Below are 24,082 nucleotides of genomic sequence, written 5' to 3'. Positions count from 1 at the left end.
GCGGCGGGAGCGGGCACGCTTGCGCACACGGCCGGGATGGGCGGCGGATGGAGGGAGGGAGGGAGGAGGGAGGAGGGAGGAGGGAGGGAAGAGCAACCCGGGAGCTGGAGGCACCCGGGCCCCCCATCCCCCGGCGGCGGAGTGCTGGGGGTCGCATCCCCCCTATCCGCATCCCCAGCGGACCCGCAAAAATCACAGCGCTGCGGCCGCGGGCAGACTTCAGGGGGACTCAGGCATGTGCCCCCCCCCCCCCCCAAACTTGGCACGCATCCCCCCAAATACCAGCAAATTTTAGTGCAAACCTTTCCCCACCGGGGATTTACCGGGGGGGTCGCACCATTCCCAGCCGAAGCACCATGCAACGATGCACGGAGGATCTGGGGATGGCTTTCCTTAAAATCATCAACTCGGTATTGGATATTACTACTTAATTTTTTTCCTGCAGAAAAATTAATTCCCGCCACAGGAACACCCCATGTCCAGCCACCTCCGTCTCCCATAAGATTTCATCTCCATCCCATCCCCATGATAAGCAAAATCAGCAGCCGACCCCGCACGGCTTTTATTCCTACATTCCAAAATCCAACCCTCCCGCACTGGGTTGGGCTTTCCCAATCTCTGGGACAAGATTAATGCTGATTTTTAAATAAGAAATAATGTGAAATAGCGGCTCCGGAGCAGGCAGCTCGCTGCTGAAGACAGCAAAGTTTATTCCTTTTTATTGGGCTGGAAAGCAAGAGACAGAGGGAACACGGAGGGCACCAGCCCTATATCAAGACAGGGGTATCCAGCACCAATAATATTAATTAATGAAACACCTTTTGAGCTGATGGCTCTGGCTTTGCCAAGGCTAACTGAACAACTGCGTCGGTATTTGAAGAGCATCCTTGCCTTATCCCTCAACCTATGGAAGATGGGGGTTCCTTGCTGGCAAGAAGTGAGGCAACAGGGCAGAATTTTACCCGTGGTGACAGGCAAACCCGCCATAATTAGGCTTTAATTGCCACCAGCTCATAGACAATCCTGGGGTAATTACTAGGGCCGCAGCTCAGCAGGGGGAGCTGGGATTTGCTTGAAGGATATTTAGACCCTTCGGTCTCTTGGGTTCCTCTGCTACGTTTATTGCATCTGAAAACAATAAACGACGTTCAATAAAACTCCAGCAATAATAATGCATCCCAAATGTCTATTTTTACCATGCCCCCAAGACAGAATATTAAAAGAGGCTGCAAAGCTTTGCTTCCCAGGATCTTCTCGGCTCCCTCCTGCTGGTGATGGTGCGATGGGCTCGTTTTGGGGTGATGGCCTCCATCCCTGAGCATCCCCCCATGGCTAGGGGTAGCATCAACAGGACCAAGAGCAGAATAAAAGCTCTTGCAGAGATGCAAGCCCAGCTGCTCCAGCATCGCTGTGCTGAGGGCTCGGTGCTGTGCCTGCAGCTTCACCAAGGTTTGGGAAAACAATGGTGATCCCATGCCAAGCAGCGGACACCAGCTGTGGCCACCCCGTAGAAACCTCAGGCCATCTGAGGGCACCAGTCGTGCATCCACAGGGCAGGTAAGGCTGCCTGAGTCGCCTGCTCACCTCTTGGGTGAGCAGGGGACCCCTGAGGGGGATCCAAAGACCAGCAGCAAAGAGCTTCCAGTGGCCACCGCAGCTCCAGCAAACCACACGTTTTTAAAACCCACCAGAAAATACCGCGCTTTGGAAACGTATTTGCTGCCTTAGCAGAATGCCACGAGCTTTCGCTGGGTAGTTAGTCATTGCTAATGACTACACCCTGCCCTAATATTTAATTTACAAAGGATAAATTGCCAGTTAGATTAATTCAGCATGATGAGCGCCAAGTAATTTGGAGAAGAAAAGAGGGGGGGGGGGGAAATCCTGGCTGTTTGAGAAGTGAATTTGTAATGAGCTCTGCCATCACCCAGTCCAGAGCTATTTGAAAATCGCATCAAGAGAATGGTTTAGAAAACACCCCAGCTGCAGCAGTGAGGAGCGGGACCATGTGCCTGCCCCACAGGTGCGCAGGCAGAGGTTTTACCATCCCAGGATGGCCTCACACCATTATGCCGCGGCCAAAACGCTCCTGAAAGGGTCATGAGGATGAAGCAGGAGCCAGGCGAGCACAATCTATTAATAAAAGGAAGAGGGGGATGCCCTCGGCCAGGCTCGCAGCATCTGCTCGAGAGGAACAAGAAAGGGGTGATTCATGGCCAGCACAAGCCGGCTTTGTCCTGCCGACCACCTCGGGCTCACCCTTCCTCACCCCACAGCCTGGAAACGCTGTCTGGCTTGGCGAAGCCAAGGACCTCAATAAATCCTTTGAAGCCTCCAGCCATAGATCCATCAAAACGCAGCCCCTGGACTTCTTCTCTTGGGACAGGCAGGGACAGCCCCCATCCTGGGCTCCGTGTATCCCCCCGGCTCCCAAAGGAGATGGGTGATGGCCAGGCAGCGCTTTCAAGTCTCCCAGGAGAAACAACTTCTCCAGCGGGAACAGACAGATGGTCTGCAGAAGATGTGCTGCTTGGTCATCTGTCACAGCCCTCAAAAAGTCTATTTTCAAGACGGGTTGGGGTTTTTTTAACACCTGAAGAACAGGGAAGCTTCCTGAGTGATAGGATGGTCCCATCTGTTGTTTAACCATCTCCATTCCTGGGCTGGCCTAGGTGGGTACATAAAACTGTGATGTTCCCTCACCCAGGGAGACCAAGCTCCATCTTGGCACAGAGAATGCTCCAGTATAAAAAAAAAAAAAAATATAAAAAAATCCATCCTTTTCTCCCAGCAACTTCAAACCTCGGGATGCAGGTAGCCAGCCACGCCGATGGTGGTGAATGGAGTTGCCTGGTCACAAGCGGTGTTCCCCAAGGATCGGTACTGGGCCAGTTCTGTTCCACATCTTTATCAGTGATCCGGAGCAGGGGATCGAGTGCACCTGCAGTCAGTTTGCAGATGACACCAAGCTGGGGGGTGGGGGGGGGAGTGTTGATCTGCTGAGGAGCAGGCTGGACCGATGGGCTGAGGCCACTGTATGAGGTTCACCAAGGCTGAGTGCCGGGTCCTGCCCGTGGGTCACACCAGCCCCAGGCAGCACTACAGGCTGGAAAGATGCCTGGTGGGAAAGGACCTGGGGGTGCTAGCTGATGGCCAGCTGAACATGAACCAGCAACATGCCCAGGTGGCCAACAGCATCCTGGCTTGTGTCTGAAATGGTGTGGCCAGCAGGACCAGGGCAGTGACCATCCCCCTGCACCTCAAATCCTGTGTTCAGGTTTGGGCCCCTCACTACAAGAGGGATGTAGAGGTGCTGGAGCGTGTCCAGAGACGGGCAACAGAGCTGGGGAAGGGTCTGGAGCACAAGTCGTCTTATGAGGAGTTGCTGAGGGAACTGGGGGTGTCTTGTCTGGAGAAGAGGACACTCAGGGGGAACCTTCTCACTCTGATACAACTACCTGAAAGAAGGCTGGAGGCAGAGTGGGGTCAATCTCTTCTCCCAGATAAGAAGTGACAGGACAAGAGGTTTAGATTGGATATTAAGAAAATGTTTTTCACTGGAAGAGTATCAAAGTATTGGAAGAGGCTGCCCAGGGAGGTGGTAGAATCACCACCCCTGGAGGTGTTTTAAAAAACACATAGATAAAGTACTTAGGGACATGGTTTAGTGATAGACTTGGCAGCCCTAGGGTAACAGTCAGACTTGATGACCTCAAAGTTCTTTTCCAACCTAAATGATTCTATGATCATCTCCAGATCCACTTCTGCAGCAGCTCCCCAGGCCCTAAATCAACTCTGGCCCCAGATGTGCTCAGCTCAGGAGACCGGTAGATCTGAAACAAGAGGGAGAGACTCCCCTAGCGGATTACCCCAAATTTCTTACCACATTCTGCATTTTTGCAGAGCAGTAAGAAAACATAGCTGCATTCAGATGCCCTGCCTCTCCCTGCTGCTAAAAGGTACCAGGAAACTGCCTGACCTGAATATTTATTAATTGGATGAGCCAAAGCAAGCCCCAGGCATCTCCAATTATATTACTCACAATCCAGGCAAGCTCCGGACCACTCCATCACAGGGCAGCACTCCGGTGTACTGAGCAGCCCCGCAAACAATTCATGTTTGCATTCAAACAATTCTGTTCCTCCCTCTATGAGCAAAAAGAAAAAAAACTTAGAGCCCAGTAGGTTGAAAGGAATAAATAACTGGGGTAGCCAGCAAGATGATTCCTGCAATTACATCCCTGGTTACCAGCTGACCAGAAACCAGAGCCCTTTTTGGCAGCAAGAACTCATGAAGTTTTCAGAGGCTGGTGCCCAGTGGAGAAGATGCAGGGGGGTCGATGGCTAGGTCAGCAGATCAAGCCTCTCTCCATGCACAGAAATCTGTTTTTCCCCACCACAACTGGCGGCTCTCACCAGGTCACAGCCTGAGGACCATTTAAACAGAGTCAAGCAGTGAGGAAGATGTTGGCATCTCACTAGAAACAGAAGAAAAAAACCTCAGCAGAGCTGCAAAATAGCAGGAAAGTCATGCAGGGTCTCAGAAGGCTCCTCCGCCAGGACCCTCCAGCTGCAGGAAGGCATTTACTGCCCTACCACCACCTTAGCCTAAGGAAGAGCAGTGTTATTTATTTTACAGGGTTTTTTTTAACAAGCATGCTAAGGAATCCCTGCAAAACCTTGAGGAGCCTGTGTCAGGGAGGGGCTGCCCTTTTAAATAAATTCACTTAAGCTGGATATATGACTAATTAGCAGGATTGAGGTGATGGTGCTCGGGCTGAGGATCAAGCAGCATGCACAGTCTTGCTTGCCTTCACAGAGCCCATAGCAGCTGGCCAGCCAGGAGGGGTGACAACTCGGGTTAGTCATTTGATTTACTTGGAGCAAGAAACCCCTCCCTGCCCCAAAAAGCTGCAATCCCGCTCCCAGGGGTAATTTCATAGGAAATAAGTGAAGCCTTGTAAGGATGGTGGGTTTTCTCAGACCCTTCCTGCTGCCAACAGTGTTTGGGCTGACATTTGGTGGCAGAGGTTGACTTCTGGGTGAAGATGGACACGCAGACCTTCCTGCCCAAACCCCTCTGCATCCCAGAGGCACCCAGTCCAGTGCTGTGACCCTGATAAAAACCAGAACACTAAAAGGGGTTACTCAATGTTTTAATTGACTTGAGCAGATGACACCGTTTCTATAGCAATGGGCTGTCAGCCCCAATTTGTACAAAATCAGAGTTAAAAAAATAAAAGCACCAAAACCTTTTTAAAAAAACCCAAATGGGCATTTATTAATAACAAGATATAAAAGCACCTCTGCCAGCTCACACTCTTCCTGCCTCCTGGAATTTCTTGAGGAGAAGTTCATCAGCCCGAAGGGCAAAGGTCAAAGCCCGTTTCTGGTAATACGCAGAGTCCAGCACCAGGTTGTCAATCACATCTGCCAGGAGATGGGCTCTCTCAACAGAGCTGCCTGGGGCATCATAGCCCAGGGCAGTGAAATGCACATGCAGGTGATAGTAGGAGGGCTGGTAATGCAGGTAGATTCGCAGCTGGGATCCAGGCACACCAAAGCACTTTGTTATGGCCTCCTGAAGAGAAAAAAAAAGCCCCACAGGTCAGGAGTAGCGATACACAGCAAGGGCACAGGGCAGCTGGGGGCAGGCAGAGCACAGACAGACCTTGGAGCAGACGGGAAGGATCACCCCTGGAAGGCACAAAAGGTGGAGAAAGGCAGGAGTGATTTCTGTTTCCTCCATCCTCACAGCAAGGGGAGGGGGAAGCTGGGAATGACAGTGCTCTTCCCCATCCTCTGTTTCAGCCTCCACGGGGATGGAGCGATGCCTCCGGCTGCCCCACTTTTCTCCCTCCATGACACGATGTGCTCTCCACTCGTATCATTTTCCTTTCCACCCTTATCGCTTTGGCTTGCTCGGCAAGTTACAGGGATGCTGTTACCAGCCGGTGTAATTAAAGCTATAAACAGCAACGGTGAACTCTGGCACACTGGCTTGGTTCACTGCTCAGTGCGCTGCAATCCCCTGACTAATCTCTTAATTAATCTCCACTTTCTCCAGTGGAATTACTTTCCAAATTTCTAACACAGTGAAAGAAAAGAGAAGCTATCACACATCCATCTACCAAGCACACCTCAGCACAATGCTGGAAAAAACTTGTCAGCGCTGGAAACCGTTAAGGGCTGGGGAAAAAAAAAAGTTACCAACACGGGGAGGACAGGGCTCAAGCCCTGCAGCTCACCGCTGACAGAAGAATACCAAGCACCCCTAAAACACCTCGAACACTGCAAGGCTTTCCCATCTCCCAGGGGAAGGTGCTGACAGCAGCATGGACCAGGGTCTCTGAGTAGAGATGCTAGAAAGGGCAGTGCAGCCCCAGCTAACGATGCATTGTCATCTCTTGGTTATCAGTCCCCACACAGATGCTGTGTGCGCAGGTTGGTCAAGCAGCTGCCACATAAAGCAGGCAGTGAGCATCAGACCAGCCTTGGGCTTACCTTGCCTTCTTGCAAGATGTTCCTCAGCAGCGGGAGATGCTCAGCAGTGAGGTCCCGAAGAGACTTGATCTCCCGGCAGTGAATGAGGGCTATCAGGTAAAGGTCATCCAGCTGCGGACAGAGCAGATGGAGGATGGTGACGAAGGTGACCACAGCGAGAGCAGATGGAGGCACAAACACTTTGGATCTGACATACCAACCACAGCTTTCCAGGCTGTATTACAAGGGGCTATCTGCCATCATGTTTAACCCACACTCAAGCTGGGTTGAATCCAGTACAGATCTCCCAGTACAAGATGCGCCCACCCACAAACCCGCTGCACCTCAAAGCATCATTTCGGGAGAGATGGGGTTTTGTCCAGGAAGAACCAGACAAGGATAGCTTCACCCCAATCAATGAACAGAGGGACCACAAATATCTTCTCAGCTTTAAAGGCAGATGGATCTATCAACTCTTTCCTACCATAAACACAGCACTCACTGTTGCCCTTGCACATTCACAGCATCCCCCGCCCCAAGCATCTCAAAAGCGTTGTCCCAGTGCAGACTGGGGCTGGCAGAAAAGGTGCGGGCACCCACCCTGCTACATGGGGGAGCCCAGGAGGCAGCGGGGTCTGCTGCCAGCAACTCCCACATACAGATGCCATGCTGAGCACAACCTTTTCTGCAGAGCAAGCAAATTGCTTATCTCCACGCTCAGACAAGGATTTACAGTGAATCACAGCAGCCAGAACTGCAACTGCAGATTTTTGAGTGAAAAGTTTCCCGTATTTCCACTGTGCTTACAGCCAGCCACTTTCCAGTTGTACCAGTTCTATAAATAACCATTTTCAAGATCTAATCAGTCACCGGGCGGCCCCAGTGCAGCAACATACAGCTTTTAATCAGATCTTTGGCATCTCCTGAAGCACTTACCAAATTCAATGTTTAACAAGACAGAGTTGTGGATCATCACACTTAAAAATCCCTGTCTCCTTCAACTCCGTTAGCGGCTTTCTAATATAAACACTGCAAAGCAAAGGGTTTAGATATTTGAGACCCAGCAGATCTTTTCAGGGCTGTGAGAAATCCATCTGGCTATTTGGAAACAGATGCCTGTGCCAAAAGACGCTCTCAGAACCCTGTCTTGAGGCTCTCAAAACACGAAGCTGTTATTTGCACCTAGCTAGTAAAGCAATGCTCATGGTTCAGTTTGATTCCCAAGGCAGCCTGTGCACAGCTCCAGAAAAAAAAACCAGTGTATCAGCTTGTCCTCTCTGGATCAGGGCTGACTGGCGGGAGGAAAAGCAAACATCTCTTCTCCTTAGAACAACATCTGCATGTTGCTGTTTGAAACAAATAAGCCTGTTGCTAAAAAGGCCTTGTATGATGTCATGCTGGGCACCATTTCAGGCAACGCCTCAGGGCTCCTGCAGGTTTGAAACCAACTCCAAAGAAGTGGGGAAAAGCGCTACACATCAAATTAAAAAAAAAAATAATTAAAAAAAACCAAACCCCAAGAAACCAACTCAAACCACTACCAAGGTTGGGCAGCCAGAGCTGATGCAGCACCCAGAAGGTTGAGGCCAGCAGCAAGCATGCAGACTGACACAAAAAAGATGTTTTCCTCCTGTCCATCAGCCTGAAATTACAGGTGTGTAAGCAGCATTTGCAGGCAAGGTGCTAAGCTAGCACAAGGCAACACCATCGAAGGGACCTCTAAGGGAAGGCTTGGAGAGTCCTGGTGGGAGCTCTGTCTCACTTCCCTGATGTAGTTTAGTAGCCTTGCCTGTTCAGTGGGACACAGCAGAAAGGAACCAGTGCTCACAGGCAGCCCTGGGGCTGCTGGGATCGGCTTTGGCTCAGCACCACCCATAGCCAAGAAGAAATTCCTTGGCTCAAAGGCAGAAGTCGACAGTCCTTGCTGGGATGCTGACTCGCCTGCCTGGGAAAGAGACAGGCAACATGAACATCCCAGATAGCCCCAGGGATGACGGCTCTCTTGTTGCAGACAGCAGCTGGGAAGAAATCAAGAAGATCCTGTTCAGCATACTAAGAGGCAACAGCAGCACAGGGAAACCTCCCCTAAAGACAGATCCTACCATTTAAATGCTCCTTGACCATGCTAGTTGTGAGATACTGATACAACAGGTCTCCAGAGAAAGCTAAAGCACAGGGGTTTGGCCCATCCATCTCCAATCCTGATGAGAGTTGTGAAGCTTGGCTGCAGCAAGCAAGAATTTACACTGAGGCTTTGCTCAAAGCAAGGAAAGGGGTGGTGTGATGCACTTTTTAGGACCTCTAAATATTGCCACCCTGAAAATAAAGGGCACTGAACAAGGCACAGTGGTGTAAGCAAGGCTGCAAGCTTGCCATGTATCACCTGCTTTGCAAAGTTTCTTCAGGATGAAGATCATGCCTCCCAGTGAAGCAGCTAAAATTCGAGCTTGGTTACCCCACCACAGCTTAACAAGGGATTTTTGGAGTAGCTGATGCTGCAGGGTAGTCTCTGGCCACCATGAATTCCCTGCACAAACTACCTGTCCTCCCCAATTCAGTTCCCCAGGAGACTCTGCATCAGACCAGAAACAGGTGCTGCCAGCACACAAACACAAAATTGTGCTGCCCACAAGCAGGCAGCCCTTTTTTTTTTGTTTTGAGTTTTATTTCCCATTTCTGAGTTTTAAATCATACAGTAACTTTCCCCCTCTATGATCTGCAGAAGCATTTTGAGGATCAGAAACACAAAACAGGACTTTTTTCTCCACTCTGCCAACTTCAACGGGTGCGTGTGTGGAGTTTCACCTCCCCAGGCACATCCGCAGATGTACAGCACAGAAGTGAGCCAGAGCCCAAGGAAATAAGCCACTCAATTTAGGATTACAGCCTGGGCTTAAAACACTCTGCATTTCAATGTGTGGCCACTCCTACGAGGGGTTAAGCAGCTGCTCCTAAGCTAAGGACCATCTGTTTAATACTGTGTGGAGGAGAGTTAATTGCAGCAACCAAAGGCCAACACATCTGCCCAGTTTGTGCCTAAAGCAGAGGCTTGCAAAAAAAACAAAACACCCAAACAAGTTCAGCAGGAACAAATACACAGCTGGATTTAGCTTCAAACATATCATGACAACATTTGGGCTAATACAGGAAAGAGAAAGCAAACCTAATAAAGAAATCACCCAGCAGCAGGGAGAACAGCCTGTGTTCTGCAGTTCCCACAATTAGCACATGATAAAAGGCTCTGGCAATATCATCACTTAATGACAGTGTGAACAGGAAGGACATAGTTCCTTACTAAAACTTTCATTAGCGTGCTATTAGCAGCATGAAAGTGGACATTTCCTCTGGATTACCTTCCCACAAGCAGCATCCCTTCAAAGATAGGAGGAGCAAACAAACCTGGGTTTGATTCCACTTAAAATCTGGAACTAGAACAAAGCCATTGCAAGGATCTGGGTTTTCATGGATGATTCGATCGGCCTCAGCTTTCTTTTCCAGGATATTATACACCCACTGAAAGAGAAATACACAGTTTACAAACCAGCAGAGAAAAGAAACCAACGCCTCAGGCACATTTAGCCCAAGCTCATTGATTAGTGCACACTCCCTGCACCTACAATGTAAAAAAAGCCCAATGACTTGAAGACGACCAAGTAATTTCATGTCTGGTGACATTTGTAGTTAATTACTCATAAAACACTCCCAACAACAAAACCCAGGCTGTTATGAGCCCTTCAGTGAAAAGATACCCCCAACCCCATTGTGTGGCACTGCACTGCCAGGCGGCTAAATTATTCGGGGATTTTTGTTTTCTTCTCAAGAACTGGCCACAGCTGGAGATGAGGTATTGAACAGAGATGGCTTAGCCCACTGTATAAATAGTTGCATTTGCCCCTAAGAGGATGCGGAGAGATAATTCTCCCCAGCGCAGTCTAGCAACACCTCAAGACCACCTGGCTGCTTTAGGTGACCCGGGTGGAGCTGCTGCAAGCACTAAAAGCCCCAAGGGGCACCAGCATCCCTCCTCCGTGCTCCCACTGGCTGACAACCTACAGGTACAGGCACTCTGAGAGATCAGCCACCAGCACAAGCAACCCCGTGCGCCCCAGGCCCTGGCGAGGCGGGCAGCAGTGGAAGTCAGCTCTCATGGGCCTCAGCAGATGCCTCTTGCAGCACCACAGGGCTGTTTGCACTTTTTTACCTCCCAGGCTGCACCGAAACCTTTACAACTAGGTCTGGGAAGGAAACTCTGCTGATTTGGGTGGGTTTTTCCCCCCCCTCCCCATTTAAAAAAGAAGGAGCAGATTGCTTGCAAGCCTGAGGCTAGATGTAGCTCCAGCTGCTGGCAGCCAGCACTCAGCTGGGCAAATACAAAAGGCCTGTGTTTTCTTGGGCAATGCACGTCTCTGTTTCCTGACCGCTTAGAACACAGCTCGCTGCTTCTCCCCTTCCGTACTTAAAGCTTCAGCCCCCAGACTGCCTATAATCCCTGCTCTGGTTATCCCCCCCCCTACTTCTCCTTCAGAGCAAAGCACCATCCAGAGAAGTTTCAGCCACAAAACGAAAAAGACCAAGGATAAGCGATGAAGTAAGGCTGTCAAAACGCACCTTTGCTTTTCCTGGCTCCCAGCCTGAGCTCAAGCTTCCTCTCTGCACCTCCAACATGCACTTTACACTCTAGCTTAAGTATTGGACTGCCAAGGGAGTCTCCAGCCAGGTCGCCAAGAGATAAAACAAGGCAGCAGAAAATAGCTAGGGCTTGGAACCTGAAGATGTTTTGAAACATCATTTTCCCCATCAAGTTTAGGTATAAAACGTTTTGGTTGCCCTTGGTGGGTAGGCAAGATACAGCCGGTCTTGCAGGCACGCTGAGCAAGCTGGGTCAGCAGATGCTGGGCAGACCAGCACTCAAGATAAAAAGACAGCCTTTTTGGGGAACTCTGTCAAGAGTTTAATTAAGCTAATCAAATCTTAGACTCATTGTGAACCGACCTGAATATATCCTTAGGGAGAAACCAATCTCTCCTCCCTTGATCTGTTTTTTCCTTAAATTTCTGGTCTTTTCTTCCTAGCAACGTTTTAGAGAAGATTAGATTCTCAAAGTGATTTTGGAAAGCATGGCACAAGATCACTGTGCTCTGTGACCCTGGAAGAAAAGCAGGGCATGAAGCTCAGCAGGAAATGAAAGTTTGCTCCTTGGGGTTTTTTGTTGGTTTTTTGTTTGGGTTTTTTTTTTTTAATTTGGGGGGTGTGGAGGGGGGTGGGGGTGTTGGATTATTTTTTTATGCCTGTTCTTTTCAGAAATGCCAAGCTATCAGTGCCCTAAATAAGTTCCCCGATCAGATGAGCTGAATTTTAAACCCAATGCTGCCTCATGTGATGGGCAGGTCACCAGCTGACTGCTCTTGCTGTTTCCAGCACAAGCCCAGTGAGGACAACACATGTCCAGTGACTGGCACCACAATAAAACTATTATACTGAAAGCATCCGCTCTTTGCATCCTCCAGCGGAAAACAAAGACACCTCTGTAGTCCCCTGATATTTACGTTACCCTTCACATTTTCCCTTCCACTCATCAAAACCAGTTAAAGACAGGCAAAGCCCAAGGAATGAGTTGTGATGCAGGAATCCAAGAGCAATCTGTGCTTTCCTTTTTCCACAACACCCAAGAGACTCCTAAAAAGCCCAGCTAACAGCACCAACGCCCAGGGAGCCACCCTCAGGAGGAGGAACGCCCCAGCATAGGAAGTCTCCAGAAACCTTGGGAAAGGCAACTTTGGGTCCATCTCCGAGGCAAATGTTTTCCTGCAAAGATGGAGAAAGATGCCCTAGAGGATAGAAGGATGGGGACACCGGGGGAGTTTTAGGGGAAAGAGAGCTCTGTTTACCATTGCTGAGCTTACCCCAAAGGTCAGACAGCGTCAAGAAAGCGCGATAGATAAGGGGATGCATTGAGCAAAACAGGCAGCACCACAGCCCAGGACCAGCAGAAGTAGCCTGCAGCCAGTCGTGTTTGAGAAGCAGGCTGCCCAGCCAGGTGAGGGGACACAGTACCACAGAGCTGACAACATGCTGATGGAACAGGCAACAGGGAGAAAGGGGCAGAGCACTCCCAGAGGCTCTTCTGCCTCCAACCTGGGCTTCGGAGGAGACATCAGACAGCCCACGCATTAAGAAGGAGACCAAAGACATCAGTCTCTGCAGAGAGGAAGCAGTGGAACCATACCTGGATGCTGAAGCTCTGCGACTGGATGAAGGGCAGTGTTATGTTCTTATAATCCTCCCAGGTTTCACGGATGAGGTGCACTTCTTGACGGAGATATTTCTGAAGGTGTTTCTCTGTGGCGGGGTACACCACCGTGGTTTTTATCTCTAGAAACAAACACATGCACCGAGTTACCATCACAGACGAAATCCACATGACTTCCTTCAGTCCCAGACAAATCTGTTTTCCCTTCCAATAAATGCCACACTAACACATTTTGAAAAGATACCACTAAAATAGCAGGGTGGAGGAGAACAGACAATGAAAGCAAACATGTGCTTTAACCTCCCGGGCTGCCGCTGCTTTTCTCAAGGATAAGCTGACAACACAGCCAGGGCCTGTCTTTCCAGTTCAGGTGGAGGAGTTCGCCACCTGAAAGGTTTTTTTCTCCACACACACTTGCTCTTTCAGGCATATCAGCAACACAGGGGCAGAGCTGGGGCTCCCAGGAAGGAATTTATGTGCAGCCAGGACAGAAGCACGACCCCCAGGGCAGCCTCTTCTTCCCCATACTTGAGTCCAGAGCTCATAGGATGTTTGCAAGTGAGCACCCAGCAACTTTCTCCAGCCACGAAACCAGACGTTGCATGAGCTGCAAGCAGCAGGGCCAGCACAAGGAGCAGCTCCTTCCCAGAGCTCTCAACCGTCAGGATGTTGGCCTTGAGCGCCAAGTGCAGGAGGCAAAAAGGTCAAGGGCACAGGGATGGATCTAGAGCAAACACCACAGGCGTATAGGTTAACACAGCGCACAATGAGCTGGTGGGAAAGGGCTCAGTGATTGCCCTGCACCAGCCGACAAACAAAGAACATTTAGCTGTTTACTCTTGCAAAAGGAAGACAGCTTCTGTTTACCTCAAGATTAAAACTTTGCTCTGTATTTTTTCCTGTGCCGTTAAACAGGACGCAATCACACACCTCATCAAGCTGGCAGCTTTGACCTCGGCAACAGCAAATCTTACCCACAGCAGTAAAACACTCAGAAAAACCCCCTCTTTGGCAGAGATTAGACGTGCGATACAGAGCCTGCCACAACTCCAAGGGCACCAGCAGTGCCTCCACTTTCCCAGCTAATGGAGAGCTGCTATAAAACTTAATGCAGGAAGGAGAAAACCCCTGCAGGCCCAGATAAACCCCGAGCAGATCGGGCAGAAGCAAGTGGCTGGGGCACTGCAAACACTGCAGCTCGTGCCCAAGCTCTGCCACAGCCACAAAAACCATGGGCTGCACACTCACCAGGGTACCAGACCTGCTCCATGCTTTCTATATGCATATATGCTAGCCAGACACCGAATACAAAAATCTGTTCCTAAAGCCAGGATTTAGGGTGTTTTGGGGCTGGTGGTTTTTTGGGTTTTTTTTAGTTTTTTGTTTGTTTTTTGGTGGTTGGTTTGGTTTTTTTCCTCAAAGGTTGGCGCTACACTAGTGGGAGACTCTGCCTTTTCATTTCATGCCAAACCCAGCTTAATGAAATCCACAGGAAAATGCTGGTAACATGAAATATGAAAATGCAAACCACAAGGGCAGTCTGGTCTGATTCCCACCATACACATGTTCAAACAAGGTTGTTTTCCAGGACTCTATTAGCACTTCTAGCAGGATGATGTAATAGCAAAAAAAAAAAAACCAAAAAAAACCAAAAACCCACACAACTAAAGACAGACAAGGCTACAGTTCCTCTGCTCCTCACTTAAGAAGACCAACAAAGCATTGGGGAGAAAACAAAAAGGCAAACAATAAGAAGATACCACATCCAGCCTGAGGAGCGAGACTTCCACAATTCAATTTTAGATCCCAAAACAAGAGCAGGGGCTGCAGCAGAACGCAGTCCACGCTGGGGCGGTGATAACTGCAGGCCATGCACTGGCTGGGATGGGGTTGCAGAGGACCCTTCATGGCTTCTCCAACACCTCCCCAGTTTGGCTGCTCATGGTGGGGAGAGCCACTTTACTTTTTAAAGCCTAGCGAGAGATCAGCAAAATCCTTAGTGTGCAGCTGTGGCTTAGCAGCAGATGTTTGGAAGAGGAGAGGGGGGAGAAGCTGTGGTTCACTAATGATTATTTCCCTTCTAGAGGTCTCATCAGCCCTGAAACACCCCAGCAATGCTAATTAGCATAAATCACTATAGCCAGGGAAGCTGTCTAATAAGTGCTCAGAGCCTGACTATCGTTAGAAGCCCGCACACAGGATGTAAAGTCCTGGCTAAGGCTGGGCTCAGCCACAAGAAACATCCATGGCGAGACAGGGCTCACCACAAAATCTTTCCATTGCTGGCGACCAGCCACATTCGTGCTCCATTTTCAAAGTCGCCCTGCTCATGGCAGGCTCCTCGTACACTAAAGTATCACGTACGCTGTGGGGCAGCTGAAACCTACCCCGGCCAGGAAATGGAGATGAAGAACCACTGGACATGTGATGTGGGTTTTTAAGCTCACTGAAGGGCCAGGGGTTGTCTCCACTCATGTCTGAGTCACATCAGCCGGCGTGCTCCTGAATGCCAGCCTAGGGATGCCATGAAACATCTGTGGTTTATTCTGGAAGTCAGGACTTACCATCAGTTAACTGGAGGTTATAAAAAAGGAAGTTTAATTAAAGGAACCTGGATGAGCAGGAAGCAGAGGTACCAAAGTGGTAAAGAACAAGTGACTGGCCAGTTCACCCTACAAAGGATGTTTGGGGGGACATACGACACCATTGTTCCCTGCCCAGGAGAAAATGAAGCTTGGACTGACCAGAAACAAAACTACTTCTCCCCTCTCCTACTAAAAACTAGAGTGAAAAAAAAACCCACCCAAAACACAAGAAACAAAACCAAAACACCAGTTCAATTTGGGGAACTTACAGAAAAAAGGGCTGAAGGTAGCTGTCACCAGGAGAGGACAGAACACATTACCCCATGCTCCCTATGGTGCAGGACAGCTACACGTTGCAGATGGGAAGGAGGTAGAGAGAGCTCATACATGTAGCAAAGTGCACTCCAGGCCCGCTAGCGATGCCCTGTCCCCTTTCACCCTGTGCTGTCCCCAGGCTTTGCCAAAATCCCCCTCCAGCTTGGCACATTAAATTTCCAACTACGTGAACAGTGATGACAGGCCAGGGTGACCCACCAAGATGCCTTGCACTTGCTGCTCCCATCCCACTCAGCCATTAAAATGGACCACTGTAGCTGTTTTAAGTAGATTTAAACACACTAGGGAGCCAAGAGAAGCAGACAGGGCAGGAACAACTAGTTTCTACTTTTGGGCAGGGGTGCTTTTTTCCTCCCTTTGCTAGTAGGAAGCTAAGCTTTGGCTCATAATCTGCCTAATCAATTCAATCGTTGGGGTGCAGAAAGGTGCCAAGTTCAGGAAGCAGCACAGAAAGTCACATTTGCCCTCATGCAAATTTTTCCCCCCCTCTGCAAACCTCTCTCCTGCTGCATACAGCTCTACACCGTCTTCCCATCATCAGGTATCTCTTTTGATGCAGCCCTAACTAAATATGAGGCACAACCACCTCCTGCTGTATTAACATTTAGTTTTATGATCACAACTACACAGCAGTCACAGGGGAACACCTGATTTTAACCCACCCCCAACCAGGTACGACCACAGCTTTGCCTCAGACATCTGGGGCTCTCATCATTGAATGAAATAAAGGCACAAAAGAAAAGGATAGAGCTTGCAAGAGCTCACAGTCTCCAAGGCCAGCACATGCCAGGGCAAGCCAAGCATGCTGATGGGGACTTCTGCCAAGGCTGTCTGGCCTTGGTTCTCATCCAAGGACTCTAGCTGCAACAGCCATGGCAAAAAAAAAATTTACAGGTTACCAAACTCCCCCAAAAAAAGAACAAAACACGATGATACCTCCCACCATGCCCCAAACCACCCAACATGCTCCCACTGCTTCAAGCTCCAGCTTTTTAAGTATAAATGCAAAGAGTTTTCTTTGCTGGGCAAGCCCCACTGGCAGGCGGAGCATGGAAGTGCCAGGAGACAAACCAGCCTTCCCAGTGCAGCTTGTGCAAGTTTCTTCAGCTCCTCACTGCCTGAAACCAGATGCTTTTTGGGCTCAGGAAGGCAGGGATACGTCTTGCTTCCTGTATGACTGAACACTTTCTTTCCACACTCTCCCATTTCTCCCACAATTTCTCCACCCTGTGTCAGAGGGATGAAGCTGGAGCTCCTCCCGATATGCTCGTTTTTAAACATTTTTTAATAAGCTTCAGCCTGCAACACAGGGATGAGCCGTGCCCGGTGAGTACAAGACTCCTTAAAGGACTGATAAGAGCCCTTAAATTACACCAGCACATCTTTGGTGTGGAGGAGGCGAGGAGGCTGCTTTTTGCTGGAAACAGCAAGCTCTCCTTACCGACCGGGTGTGAACACCACCAGGAGCTGGATGTTACCAGGGAATGCATTGATTGAACGAACCATCTGGCTTTTGCAGTCAAGCCTTTGGCAGCAGAAAAAAATCCTTCCCCTGCTATGAAAGCAGCCCTTGCTCTCCCTGCAATGGGGAGTCCTAGAGTTCGGGCTTCCTCCACCAGTATCTCACACCTCTAGGCATAAGCTGCCTCTTAAATCTAGGCAACATCCAGCACCTGGCCTTAAATACAAATGCCTGCCTTGGCCAGCAGCAAAGCAGCTACAGTCAGAGGGCACACACTGACACCGCTCCTCCTCACAAGCTCACTCACAGATTTCCTTCTTATTCAGGTGGTTTGGGTCACCCTTCAGACAAGCTCTGACCATTACTAAGCTGGTTTGCAAATGTTATTTCCCATTTTAGCCTTGACATCTCTTCAGGTGACCAGTGAAACTGATGAGCCAAGCAAGACACAGATGAGGCCCTTTTTCTGACTGGCACTGTCTTCACACACCCCCACACTGGTGTGCTCCCAGCCCTGAAAATCTCATCTTTAAGCAGCAGCAGAGCGAAGTTCCTCTTCACAGGACAGAGGGCAAGTCCTTTGCTCAGGTAATGTGCTTCTTTTGGCCTCCCTTTCTCTGCCTTCACTATGCAAACAAAGCAACTGGCCCAGCCTCGCAGTGGACCACCAAGACAAAACAAGCTTTCATCACACAGGGCCTGTGTTAGCTTGACTCCGTGGAGGGAAGAGCATCCAACTCAAGTGAGGAGGCGGAGAGAGGGTGAAAAAAAAATATCCATATCCACTTTCAGCTATCAAGGCACTCCAGTTGAATGAAGAGCCCTCGGGGACTTCGGACCACAAAGGCAGCATTCAGAAACGAACATGCTTTGAAAAAGCAGATGGACCCGGAGGCAGCTACTCACACATCAACACACTCAACGTCATGAGTCACCTGCGGTCATGATTTCCTCACTCTGGAGATTTATCTTACATTTAGAAAGAAAGCAGCTGAGCATGGAGGGGCTTAGCTGCCCAAGATACTGCAAAATCCCCAGGGTGAATTCCTCTTCTGCACATCACCACAACCTGGGACTTTTCAGAGGAACTGCTTAGACCTTTTTTTGCAAAACACTTTCACTGCATCCTGTTAGCCAGACGTAAGCCTGCTAGCATCAGGAGATAAAACCCTGTATCTCTCTAACCCTGCAACCAAGAGGCTGAGATGCACCTCATGCAAGGGCCCACTGGGTCTCTATACAATCACTCGACATCCTGGGACTTCCCACAAGCCATGACATTGTCTGCAGCCTTTCAGGAAATTTCTCCTTTGTTTTATGTTTGTGAGCAGCATTTCTCATGTTGATTCCCTCCTTGGGCTGTGACTCAGCTCAAAAGAGCAATTTCCTTCCCCTCTGACACACCCAACCACTTCCTCTGGTTCTAGATCAACTGCCCACCAGTGGCTCATGCAACATGCCCGCAAAAACAGCTATTTGGTCCTGAATCGCTTAGAAGGAAGAAGTCTCCTTGCTCACCACTCAGAGCCAGGGAACCTGGAGAGCAGCACCAGTGTCCGCAGCCTCCTCCTGGTCTCCAGCTTGGGGCTGCCCAACATCCAGAGCAAGCACAGCAGTGCCAAGGAGAGGAGTGGGAAGCAAAGATGCACCACTGGGTAATGTTTCTGCAAAACTCTATATTTTAAAGGCAATTTAAAAAGTAATTAGAAAGATAAACTTCAGCAGAAGGAAGCTAGAAGGTTTTTCACCATTCAAGCCTGCAAGAGGAACCGCACACTCATGTCAAAGCACAGGTTTGGTCCAGCCATACACAAAATGAACAGCATGGCTCCACGGGGCAGAGTCACAGCACAGAGGGAGCACTGAAGAGAAACAACCCGTGCAAGGATTTAGTTTAACAAAGGGCAAGAAACAGGACGTGAGAAGACCCAGGTTCACCTGGGTTTGCTCCAGCCTCTCAGAAAAAGCAGGACCTGGCACAGCACTGATGGACACCAACAACCCTTTAACAGCCTTTTCACCCCTGCAAGGGGATTTGCACCTGGCCTAGATCTTAAAATAATTTTGCTCTCAGAGTAATGCTGGAGTTACACAGCAAAGGGCTACGAGGCAGTCACATGCCAGGACGGCTGCAGAGACCCAAGGGATTTTAGTCTTGCAATGCCACCTCGTGGGAATTGCTGCAAGTCACTGCCGGCACCCAAGCAGGAGTCTTTCCAGCCGACGAAAGCACAGCTTTAACATCTTCCCACGCAAGGCACATTTGCAACAACTGTGGTGGTGTGGTGTTTTCCTGCCCTTGAACAAAGGTGGCTTTGTAATGCTGAAACCTCTGATTTTGAGTCCTCAACAGCGTAAGAGGAGCTCTGCACAACTACCAAGCTCCCAGAGCCAGACGGTGCTTCCTCCTATACCACGGAAACAGTGTTAAAATAAGAACATTTTTGGGAAGGCACATCAAACATCCCAAAAATTTAAACTGGGTCTGAAACAACTTCTTACTTAAGGCTATCACTCTGATTAATTTTGACTTTGTTAAACCCATTTGGCTACCATTATGTTTATGGAAGTGTCAACATGTAATTAATCACTGCACTTCCAGAATTTAAACACATACCAGCATTAAACTGAAGTGCCCAGCCTATCAAAAGAGCAGCCCTGCTTTCCAGCGGTGGCTGGAGTGCGCTGCAATTGCAGGACACCTTTTCCACAGTGACAAGAATCCATCTCACAGAATGAGTCTTTCACTGAAGCTATCCACCCCGTCCATCTGACCTTGTCATACTTTGTTATTAATAGGGTTTCACAACACACGGATGCGTGAAATCAACAGGGCGAGGCCTGAAAGGCAGAGGCCAGGTGCCCGCCTGCCCCAGGCATTCAGCATTACCAACATTTAAATCCCCTCTGCAAATATACTAGACGTCTGCCCTCACCAAGCAACAAAAATAAAGCACATGAGAGAGATTACACCCTGGAAAGAGATGCAGCTGACGTGTGCTTTGCAGAGACTGTTTTTTAAATAAGCCATATGGGGAGAGTCTATCATACCAGGTTAACTGAAAAAAAACCCCAAACAACAAGGAAAGCTGTCAGACCCATAAGGTCTTCTTCATCTTTAAATCAAGGCACAGGCAGATGATTACAAGTAATCACACTATGGGCATTTAATGGCCTGCTACTCATCAGTCAAGCTAGGTGTCCAACAAGTGCAGGGAAAAGGGGGTGAAACAAGGCAGGATCCGAAGCCTCAGGAGTAATACATCACTTCCAGAGCAGCAACAACCCACCGATCCCACCTCAGCCAGGTTGGCTGCTGTCAGCCAAGCCACAACCAAGGTGGTGTGATCAGGTCCCCCAGCAGCATTTGCTTATCTCACTGCACCCTACCCTCCAGAGCTAGCAGGAGCACTCTGACCAGCATTCCAGCTATGACCACTGGTCCACAGCTGAACTGTGGAGCAAGCAGCCCTCCTAGGACACCCCCCCATGCGAGGCTGAAAACACTCACCGCTCAGCTCCGGGGGAGGATAGAGGTGGTATGTGCTGTAAATGTCATTGTGCATCTGCAGCTCCAGCTTTGTGTGCTTCTTCAGCAGGTCCAGTACCTTCTCCTCCTGGAAGGGAGTCTTTTCCAGGATGACTACAGCATCTGTGCCCTCTCCAGAGGGACTGGTCACCTGGAATAAGAACAGATAAAGCCACTGGCAAACACAGATCCAACACTGGGTGGAGAGTTCAAGGCCAGAACCTGATCGCTTCCACCTAGGGACCATGGCAGACACCTTGCAGCCTCGACATTTTCATGCACAAACCCACTCCTAGCTCAGTCACCCACTGGGCAGCACCTGTCCAAAAATACAAAGGCATGTTTGCCCTGAAGCTCCCTATCAGGGAACACAAGCGGGTTTTTTGCAGGAGGACAGGATGCGGAAAACTTCCTAGCTCACATGCACCTCTCCAGATGCTCCCAGCACCCACAGCTTCGTTCCCACTAACCCACATCACTGATTTCATCTGAGATACACCTGCAAGTTGCCACAGGGCCACTGACCAGGCAGTCAGAGAGGTCAGGAAGGCGGCAGAGGCAGGTGTAGGGGTTAGTATCACGGCACAAGTTTGCTCCCTGACTGTTTTGGGTCAAGCGCTGCTGCTTTGCTCCAAGGAACCACAACCCACATCCAGGTATGGCCTGAGCATGCTGGTTTTGGTAGGTGCAGGGTGTGGAGCACACCCCCAAGTCACTCCTGTCAGTACAGGACCCAGGCGAGGCCTCACTGAACACCTCTTGGGGAGAACAGAGGGGTTCCCCCGGGGCTCCCAACCCAGCCACAGTCCCAGGGTAGAGCAGGCAGGTCTGTGCCCAGCTCAGTCACCTACTGACCATCAACCCATTGCCCTGAGAGCAAAGCAGCAGCCTGAAACTGCCCTGTCCTCGTTGCCTGCTCAGATGCACACCTCGGAGACAGGAGCCAAGGTGGCTACATGGTTCCAGCACCATGGCCAGGCTCCCTGGCCATAAAACTTAGTGTTATTACAAACTTCCCTTTTATGGCACCTGATTGACAAACCTATCCTATTAACAGCCCTAGAGTTAGCATTTTGCTTGCAATTCAACGCCACTTTACCTACTAAGCACGAAAAAAGAGCTCGCAGGGATAAAAGCAACAGGTATACCAACGAGAAAACACAACCTGAGGCTTGCAATAAGGCTTCCAGGGAGCAACCGCCCCCAGCCCGCTTTGGGCAGCACCGGGCTGGAAACGCGAGCGTGGGGCCGCGCCGCGCGGACTGCGGAAAGGCCGGGCTCGGCCGCAGCCCTGCGGAGCGGAGGACACCGGGGAACCCCCGGCCACGGCGAACCGGGCCGCGCCATGCGGCCCAGAGGGGCGTGGCCTCCGCAGCGGGGGCGTGGCCTCCACGGGGCGGGGTAACCCCTCCGCGGGGACACGGCGGCGGGCCCGCTCGCCCCCCCGCCCGCCCAGTACCTCCCCGTGCAGGAACACGGCCTTGTCCCGCGCCGACTCCCGCAGCACGCGCCGCAAACGCAGCTCCGCCAGCGGGAACGGGGCGGCGGCGGCCCCGTCGTGGGGCACGGTCCCGGCCTCCGCCTCCTCCTCCCGCTTCCTCTTCGGCCGCGGGCCCTCCGCCATCGCGCCCGCGCCCCTGCGCACTGCGCCTGCGCGGCGCTGCGCAGGGAGCGCCCCCTGCCGGCTCGGCGGGGCTCCCCGGCCCCCAGCCCCACGGGGAGGGGTCGCGATCGACACCAGTCCCGGCTAAAACCTGCTGCCCCCTCCCCAGCGAGGCCCACGGGTCAGGGATCACCCCCCCGCCATGTGGGGTCACTCAGCCCCCGGGCTCCTTCCTGGCCTGCTCACCACACAATCCAGGGGATTAAAACAAACAAGAAAACACACACACACCACACCCAAAGAAACCCACCACCAAAATTACAACTTCTCCATTTTCATAGTCCCAACAAACCCGTGCAAAGACACCGCCAGTGCCTGCCCCTCCTCTTCCTGCCCAGCACCGGAAGGCAGGCACCACATCAGCTTACTGGGAGCGCTAGCGGGGTCAGAGCCCCCCAGGACAGGTCCTCACCCCAGGGGAATGCCGCTGTAAGAAGCTCCGACGACCTCCAGTGCCACCCAACATCGGAGTTTAGTGTTTGTGTGATCAGCAGCGAGGACCTGCTGGAGGATGTCCTGTCCCCACCGAGGGGGTGCTGGCCACTGGGACAGCAGTCACATCACCAGGATGCGGCAGGCTTCACACCACCGTACCCCCACGGGTGTGAGGATCTCCCCATCTTTGGTTCCCAGGTCTGGTCCAAGGGGCTCAGCTTTGTCCCCCAAGGTCCATCAAGACATGGCCGCACCCAGATCCGGTGGTGGCAGCTCTGAGACACCGCTGCTGGCTCCTGGCACTACTCTGTCCTGCTTGTGGAGCTCCGGCACAGCTCCTGGAGGTCTGCAGAGGCAACAAACGAGCCCCGTTAGCAACTAATTAATCTATAAAATCAGCAATTTCAATAAATTTACAGAATCCTGTCCCTTCCCATGGGCTCCACCCCAACAGAGTGATACAGCATCAACCCGTGCTGGCATCCCACGGCGTACTCACAGTGCATGATGGTGTCCCTGATCTGCCTGAAGCTGTTCTCCTTCAGTGCCATGTAGATGTAGTAGAGGCTTCGCAGCTCCTTGGGATAATCCTTCCGATCCACATCCTTCAAGACCGGGATAGTGCGCCCGTTGGCCAGTGGGGCTTCAGCCAACGCCTGGTGCATCTGGTACTTGCACCAAGGGTCCTGGAGGAAACCGGGGGTGATGAGCATGACCCAGCAGTGGCTGTTTTGCACAGCATCGCACAGCTCCGTCACCACCGCGCTTCCCGGTGCTGCATCCCGCAGCTGGAGGAAGCAACGGAAGCTTTCGGGTTGACTCTCCAGGTAGGAGACCAGCTCCTCCACCAGCTCCAGGTCCACCTCACTGTGGCAGATGCAGACATCATAGCTCTTGGCCCACCGGGCGCTACCTGAGGCGCTGATGTCCAACACCGACATGGGTGATGGGCGGATGGACCTGGACAGGCTCATGCTGGAAGAAAAGCTGGAGCTCTCAGCAGAGGATGAGGAGGAAGAAGGTAGTGAGGATGAAGCAGAGTGACTGGTGCTGAGGCTGCTCTCCACTGAGCTGGGCTTGGGCTTGCGCAGGAGCCACCTAAACCAGCCTGTGTAGTCAGAAGAGACCGCAGTGAGGTTTGGGGGGCTCAGCACCCCCATGGGCTTCCCAAGGGGCTTACACAGCATCACTGGCTCAGCAGGACACCTCCAGATGGAAAGAGCCAAGCAGGATCTCACCCTGACCCCCAAAAACCACCCCAGCTCCTAAAAGCTCAGCTATCACATTGTGGCAAGCAGCCTGTGGGCACCCTCATGTTTTGGCACAGAGGGGATACTGGT

At 51.0% G+C, this 24,082-nt stretch overlaps 2 protein-coding genes across 8 annotated transcripts in view; both read right to left on the bottom strand.

The window, feature by feature from the left end:
- Positions 1–5,138: 5,138 nt before the first annotated feature.
- DCPS (decapping enzyme, scavenger) lies at positions 5,139–22,855 on the bottom strand. 2 transcript variants are annotated; one of them, XM_056322677.1, is made up of 6 exons: positions 22,720–22,855; positions 20,627–20,795; positions 12,709–12,854; positions 9,882–9,995; positions 6,504–6,614; positions 5,139–5,580 (listed from the first exon to the last, which is right to left on the bottom strand). In XM_056322677.1, exons 1-6 carry the CDS (start codon positions 22,771–22,773, stop codon positions 5,314–5,316), a joined length of 861 nt encoding a protein of 286 aa, XP_056178652.1. In that variant the 5' UTR covers positions 22,774–22,855; the 3' UTR covers positions 5,139–5,313. The 2 variants fall into 2 exon arrangements, with proteins under 2 accessions (XP_056178652.1, XP_056178651.1); XM_056322676.1 differs by lacking the exon at positions 22,720–22,855 and adding an exon at positions 22,104–22,305.
- TIRAP (TIR domain containing adaptor protein) overlaps positions 22,551–24,082 on the bottom strand; it is a 6,491-nt gene continuing 4,959 nt past the window's right edge. For all 6 annotated transcript variants that reach the window (XM_056322682.1, XM_056322678.1, XM_056322680.1 and 3 more), the window contains 2 exons: positions 23,242–23,850; positions 22,551–23,088 (listed from right to left, as the gene is read on the bottom strand). In XM_056322682.1, coding sequence (XP_056178657.1) covers positions 23,045–23,088; positions 23,242–23,850 — 653 coding nt within the window. In that variant the 3' untranslated portion in view covers positions 22,551–23,044. The remainder of the gene's footprint in view (positions 23,089–23,241; positions 23,851–24,082) is intronic.

Source organism: Falco biarmicus, chromosome 20 (genome assembly GCF_023638135.1).
Source record: "Falco biarmicus isolate bFalBia1 chromosome 20, bFalBia1.pri, whole genome shotgun sequence".
Lineage (NCBI taxonomy): Eukaryota > Metazoa > Chordata > Aves > Falconiformes > Falconidae > Falco > Falco biarmicus.
This window is presented reverse-complemented; position numbering and strand designations above follow the sequence as displayed.

Bases quoted from the DNA above. Each gene is read 5' to 3' on its own strand.
- DCPS (XM_056322676.1), bottom strand. From the start codon at position 22,268: ATGGCGGAGGGCCCGCGGCCGAAGAGGAAGCGGGAGGAGGAGGCGGAG. The intron at 20,796-22,103 runs GTACTGGGCGGG...TTCTTATTCCAG, and splicing joins CCGTGTTCCTGCACGGGGAG to GTGACCAGTCCCTCTGGAGA. The intron at 5,581-6,503 runs GTAAGCCCAAGG...TTTTCTCTTCAG, and splicing joins ACATCTTGCAAGAAGGCAAG to GAGGCCATAACAAAGTGCTT.